The following is a 7,023-nucleotide window of genomic DNA, read 5'->3' as shown; positions in this document are numbered from 1 at the left end:
AATCCCCCGCCACGCCCGGTACGCCCCACCATCCCCCGCCTTACTTCCCCGCGCCCAGTGCCGCCCAGCGAGGTACGATAGCGGACCGATCGATTCGCGCGCAGACAGGGACTGGGACAGTGCGCGAGGGAGAGAGAGGGGACGAGGTGGGAAGAGGGACGGCGGGGAAGGAAGAGTGAGTGAGTGAGTGAGTGAGTGAGTGAGTGAGTGAGTGAGTGAGTGAGTGAGTGAGTGAGTGAGTGAGTGAGTGAGTGAGTGAGTATGTGAGAGTGAGGAAGAGGGAAAGAGGGGAAGTGGAGGGGGCGTGAACCCTCCTAGAGTCCCAGTGCAGGCAGGACGGCCGGATGACGGGCCATTCACCAATCACCACGTGACCTGGGCCGCCTGCGTCCGCGTCGTCCCCCGTCCTGCTATCCCGGGTCCTGGAGGGTTGAAAGGGTTGGCACGCTGGCGAGGGGGCCACCACTCCTGAAATCGTGTGTAGGGGAGACCGGGGGTCCCATGGGACACGGGGTCCCATGAGACATTTGCTGTAAGTCGAAGACTATAGTTGGCACGGCCGGCAACCCCTAAAAGCATGTTGTTGGTTGCCAGAGGTGTTAGGTCGGGTCGGGTGTCTCCTGGGCAGTAGTGAGCTGTGATCAAAGATGCCCCTATTTTGAGGAAAAAGGGAATTTTTAGATGAAACGGCTTGGTCGCTCTCGTGAGACCCCGGGACCCTGGGGGGAACCCATGAGACATTGCAAGGTACTTATAAATTATCCTCTCACGGTAAAAACGACGTGTCACTTTTTAGGAAAAGGGGAAAACTTTGCGGGACTCTCATATTTGAGGAAAAATCTCACAGTTTTTTGAGGAGACTTCATCGAAATCTGAGAAGTTTTCCTCAAACCCCCTTGTAGCACCAAACATTCAGACAACGTTCTGAGAACGTCTGAAGGTTCCGTAAACGTTCTAAGAACGATATGTGCTACAATAGGTAAGGGAGTTCATCAAAGTTTTTCCTTTTCCCTCAAAAAATGAGACGTCGTTTTTACCGGCTTGCTGTGCTAAACTGAGTCGTGATGAAAATACGGTGTGAGTGTCATTTGATAGGTGATGAACCACAGTTTCAGGTGATTTCAGTCCCACCAAAGAGAGTACGGATACTTAGTCCGTTGAAGCCTACAGGTACAGAAAACAAAAAGTGGCTCATGGGATCCCAGTCTCCCCTACACGGTCCCTGAAACAATTAACAACTCAATAATTTGTTTAAAACTCCTCTCCTTAAACACGTTCAGTGCTGATCACAATGTGGTCACGCCTTCCTGCCCCCCCCCCCCTCTCCCTTCCCAATGCACATCTGCACTGAATGTGTTAATATACATCAACACATTCAAAATATAGCATTACCTAGTCTGGGTGCAACTTGTAGCCTATATTCTTCCAGACAAATTTGTACCTGGTGAGGTTGTGCACAAGAACACATCTAACCTGCTAGGAACAAATATTGGCCCTCCCCGTTAGTGTACTAGGGTAGCGACTATACCGTCATAGATGCAGCCGCGCCTTCATCGCACGACTCACGAATATGCAATGTAAATTGCTTACGAACTATGGGCTCGTAATGCAAACCAAAACCTTCGTAGCTTACGAAGAATTTTGAAGCGTTGTATTACGAACTAATTGTTTGTAAGCTTACGAACAAACAGTTCGTAATGCAAACCGATTGTTCGTAAGAACCTGCACTGCAAAAAATTAGAGTCTGATACAGAACGATCTACAGCGTTACTGTAGATGCCGCTCTTAGTCACTGCACCTAGGGTACAGAGCGCGTAGTACAGTGTTGCTGTAGCACCGGAAAGCCCAGGATTTACACGGTACAGTGTACGAATACGGCTCCACTGTAGACAGTTTTGTCCGCGCTTTTGCCTTACAGTGGTCCTGTACATTGCTCCCTGTACCAAATTTCAACCATTAAAACTACATCGATGCTGTTATTCGAATAACAGAAGTTCCTGGAAAATAATTAGCAGGACGATCTGTAGTTTTCCTGTCATAATTTTTTGCAGTGTGGCTACAAACAATCGCTTTGCAATACGAACAATTTCTTTGCAATACAAAGAACGAAAATTGTTGGTAACGTTGCAAAGCATTTAGTTCGTAAGCTTTTTACAGTGTGGTATTCTATTCGGGACTTGGATGGGCCTTCTCATCACTGCTCGTGCTCGTCCATTTCAACCCCATACACTTTGTCCCCCCTCGTCCCCCGCCTGCCCAGCCCTCACCCCCACAGCAGGCCCACAGTCCCCATATACAAGGGATCATCCAGAAAGTACGAGCGTCAATCGCCATTTCGAACCTCCCAAGTTCAGCCTATGCAGGGTCCCATAGCGCCTGTTGGGTAGGCAACATCCAGCCTGCTGTGCAGGCGTGTACTGCGGGGTGGCCTACCCCGAGGCTCGCAGGCGCCGAGCTCCCGTATTTTCTCGAAGGAATCCGAGAAAAACGGACGTACTTTCTGGACGATCCCCAATCGTTCGGACCGGGCTCCTCCGGCGCCCCGGGAGCCACGCTAAGCGCTGCACTGCACGACTGCAGCTGTTGCTGCCAACCCCGATGCATTCAGAGGGGCGGGGAGAGGCAGCCGCGCTTTGGTCTCGGTGGAAACTTGTTATAAGATATGATACATTTTGAACCTTTTACACAACTACATGAATAAACGCATGCAAAGAACATCTGCTCTCACGATCCGTTCTTAGACGGACCTTTATTTTTAATCGTTCAAGGGGAGGCTAACTAATTCGTTGATTTGCTTCTTTTCCAGTTTGCAACTTCGTAGTTCATGATCGCTGCCTAAAAACGGTGGGCGCGCCGTGCTCCAGCATCGCGGCCATGCTGGTGAAGGTGAGTACTTTTGGATAAAGCTCATCATGCAGAGAGCTTCCGTTCACTGAAAACGCAATTGTGAGAATGTCACACACTTGTAGGTGTGTAAAGTCCCCTCTGTACGTAAGGGAATAAAGGTGTGAATTTCCATTTAAAAACTCAAACTCTTTTGCCACTTAGAGATTTGAAGGCAGGAAAAACAGAGAAAGTTCAGAAAAAAACAGACCAAAAAAACGAACATTTTGCAAAAAGCCCCTTATTTTTATTTTCGAAGTTTCACGCATGAATACCGGTAATAACTTGAACTTTTCCGAAAAATTACACGACATTCACACACGCGGGTTTGCGGTGTGCAGTTCGAGTACCGACAGGATGTCCTAGATTTATATTAATATGGTGCACACTGAAAATGCTATATAGGCAGATATCTTGCTCTCAGGAGAGCGAGATTATTTTTCTTTACTGTGAGAAGAGTGAGAATTCGGTGCGTATGACCATGGTAAAAACAGTGGCTGTTCTTTTTAGGGAAAGAGGAAAACTTTGAGGAGCTCCCATATTTGAGAAAAACTCCTCAGATTTTGGGGAATAAAGAGCTCCATGAAGCTGGCCCCACCCATGCCCACAGAAAATTGAGGAAATGAGGAAAAATACCACAAAGCCAAAGCTAAACTCAACTCGTCAAATCTACGGAATTTCCTCGAAATCCCAGGAGAATTCCTCAAACCAAAGGAGTCTCTCAAAGTTTTGCCATTTCCCTAAAATAATCAGACATTGTGTTTACCGTGAGGGTGAGCCCTAATCATCGCTCTGATTGGGCGAGGTAGAATTGTCTCACTCATTTCAAGCACAACACCTCACTTAAAGGTTTGCAGTGTAATTCGCAATGATAGAGCAGCAAAGCGCGCCCCAAATAGGGCTCTACGTCTTTAAGTCTCATGCAGACGTGCAATTGAAAAGCTAAACTCAACTCGTCAAATCTACGGAGTCGTTTGGAATTTTGCAAAGGAAATATTTCCCCGACAGTTCTTTCGTGAAATCCCAAAAGTTTTTTCAACAGTGTACTACAGGGAAGCGTGTAGTGAAAGACGTTTTGAAGTTGAGCAGAATCTAACGAAAGGAGTTCTCATATCAAAAATGGAAGAGAAAAGGGACTGTCTAAAAATTATTTTGTTTTGAAATTTTACGCCTCTCCTTTAGGTAGTTAAGGGATATGAACCCCAGGAAAAAAAATTAACCGGCAATCGGCGCCACATAGTAATGCTTAGCACTTTTCCGTGAGCTCTTTCGATGTTTTTAAAACACTAAATTTCAATACAGGAAGTGCCAGCGTCATAAAAAAGCATAATGGAGCCGAGGACTTATTCGTTTTGAGGCTTTACCGTACGATACTATTTCAGAGCGTACAAATAATGTACTATACCCACTCCCCACTCCCCTTACCACTCCAACCGGCCCTGCCCTGCCCCACCCCTGAGGCCCGTGAACACGGCTGAAAGGTCAGTGCATACGTATTGTAATTCATTTTGCAATTTAACAGGTCTCCAAACGTTTTGGTGAACGAAGTGGCTATGTTGCGTTTCGCGAGATATTTCTTTTACGCAGACTTTACCTCTCGTTCGCAAAAAGGTTTTGTAAATGTAAAACCTTTTCTACGTTTTTTGACCGATTTTTTCATATATTTACTTGTTTGAGGTCAATTGAATGTTATGCTCTATGTCTCCCTTGTTTTCGTTCGTATGTTCTCATGACGTTACGTTAAGTTAGTTGAACTGATTTTGCCTGCATTTTTCCGGTATTTTTTAAATTGCTGTATAACAAGGGCAGGGCAGCGCGATAGCTCACGATGGAAAGTGTTTGGAGAAGTAAAAACCTGGTGAGGTAGAAGATGTATGTGTGTGTGGGGGGGGGGGGGGGGGGGGGAGGTATGGAGTGGACAGGGGAGACGGGGAATGTGTAAGCGGGGCGGAGCGGAGTGGAGCAGAGCTGGATGCTGGAGTAGCCGTTGCCACTCATCTCAGCATCGATCGGGCTGCCAGAGAGAAGGAGAGGGGAGGGGGAAGCGGCGGAGTGACGGGGGAAGGGGGGCAGGCCCAGAGGGGTGGGCAGGCAAGAGGAGGACTCGGAACTCAGAAGCGATGCCGGAGCATGGCTGGGCCGCCGGGCCACAGTGGCGAGGGGGAAAGGGGGGCGGGTGAGGGGGACAACTAGGAGGAAACAGTCGTCACCGACTGCGGAGGAGAGCGGCACCTGTGCCTGTATGCGTCCTGCATGCGTCCACGGGAAATCTAATCCGCCCATCGCGACAGTTTAAACCGAGGGGTCACCAACTGCGGTCAGTGTTCTCCCCTTTAGTTCCTTACGAAGAGCAGTGAGCAGTGTTATTCGAGGAATTGGGTTTGTAACGTACAACACTGATAATCTAAGTGTTCAACTGCTCAACACTTGTAACTGTGCAACTGCAAGTTAAATACTTGCAAGTGTTCAACTCTATAGGTGTGCACTTGCAAAGTGTGCAAATCCTCGGTTGGACACTTCCTTAGATCGAACGCTCACTGTGTAGGGAGTGCTCAACTATGGAGTCGCACACTTGCAAGTGCACACCTACCAAGTTGAACACTTGCAAGTAGTCAACTTGCAAGTTGCACACTTGCAGGTGTTTAGCTTGCAGTTGCACACTTGCACGTGGTGTTTGTACCCCTCACAGACACGGTGAGGGCAGTTCAGAGAAGTACTAAAATCAAGGTCTCTCGGCCGTACACCGGTGTCCGTTAGAATACGCGGCAGCTCGATGGGTTGCCTACGCACTAGCGTGCAGGCGCGGAGGGCGAGGGGGGAGCGGTGGAGGTGGCGGGTCCTGTTTAAGCTACGGGTCCTGTTTAAGGTACAATTGTACCTAACCCGGTTCCAGAGCCGAGCTTATTCACCTTTCGGCGCAGCAGGAAACAGGATAGGAGCACGCCCCCCCCCCCCTTTTTGTAGCTACAGGATTGTAGCTACAACTCACCCGGCCGCATCCAGCGAATTCCGAACAGACTATAGAGGCGCCCTTTCGGACCAAATTATTTTTCAAAGAATGTGAAAAAGAGGGAGTACCCACCCCGCTTTTACACGGGGCCCCGCGTGCTTAACTTCGGAGTTCGGATGGGATCCGGTGTGTCCACGCCATCAGCCAGACTGTTAGATCCGACCAACTGTTGACCAGGGTTGTCGCCTACCCGCTTAAACAGGAACGACGGGTACCCATTGGGAGTACTTTCCTCATCCCACCGCAGTAGTTAGCAAAATGTGTCTCTGTTCCGAACAGCCGCTCCCAACCGCAGTGGTCAGAAGATACTCCCGGGGTTTGTGAGACGGTTGAAGCGTACGTTGGTTAATCGTACTGTGGTAAATCGTGCTCGTGTCAAACTGTTCGCCCGAGATTCGACTCCCGGCTAGGGCAGATATATATTTTATCTCCTTCACTTCTGTGGCAGCTGAGGTTGCTCAATTGTGACCTGTCTGAAACTGTCTGGGGTTCGACTCCCGGCCAGCGCAATTTTTTTTTCCGCTTTTCGTCGTTTGGGGCGTGGACGGCCGCTGGTTCGAATAACGTTCATCCCACATTTTTCGAGCTTGTGTCACCCAATATTTCCGTCTTACAGGAGACAAGAAGCGAACTTCCTCTAAACGAACTGAGAGTATTAATTCTGTGTCTCGCTGTCGCGTTCAAGTCTCTCGAGTACCCCGCTACCAGCCGGCGTTCTGTTGCAGGCCTTGGCCTCGGCCTACTCGGTGCAGACCCCAGACCCTGCCATCCGAGACCCTGGCTGCCGCAGGCCCTGGCCAGAAGGACGAAAATTTTCGCTCCAAATCTCTGAGCGTGTACCCCGCTCCACCCTGTCCTTTCTCTCGTCCTACCCGCGGCAGCTACGTTTGTTTCGAAAAGGCAGAGCTGAAGTGGTGCACCCTCGAAGCTATCGCCCCGCTCAAAGGACTCCGTGCCCTGCCCGGGCCACCAGCCCCGCCCTCCCGGCCCCGCCGCACCCCGCGGCCCCGCGGCCCCGCGCACTGCAACAGGTCTAGCGGGCACACGCGATGCGGCGCTGCACTCAAGCGCTCTCTCTCTCTCTCTCTCTCTCTCTCTCTCTCTCTCTCTCTCTCTCTCTCTCTCTCTCT

General features: G+C 49.8%; 1 protein-coding gene across 1 annotated transcript in view; it reads left to right on the top strand.

Annotated features, from left to right (window-relative positions):
* The window catches only part of LOC127751062 (diacylglycerol kinase theta-like), a 22,020-nt gene that overhangs the window by 10,996 nt on the left and 4,001 nt on the right, over positions 1-7,023 (top strand). The window contains exon 2 of the mRNA XM_052274026.1: positions 2,807-2,886. Coding sequence (XP_052129986.1) covers positions 2,807-2,886 — 80 coding nt within the window. The remainder of the gene's footprint in view (positions 1-2,806; positions 2,887-7,023) is intronic.

The sequence above is a fragment of the Frankliniella occidentalis genome, unplaced genomic scaffold, assembly GCF_000697945.3.
Source record: "Frankliniella occidentalis isolate FOCC.00 unplaced genomic scaffold, Focc_3.1 Scaffold327, whole genome shotgun sequence".
Taxonomy (NCBI): Eukaryota; Metazoa; Arthropoda; class Insecta; order Thysanoptera; family Thripidae; genus Frankliniella; species Frankliniella occidentalis.
The sequence above is the reverse complement of the archived record's forward strand: the minus strand, read 5'-3'. Positions and strand labels throughout refer to the sequence as shown.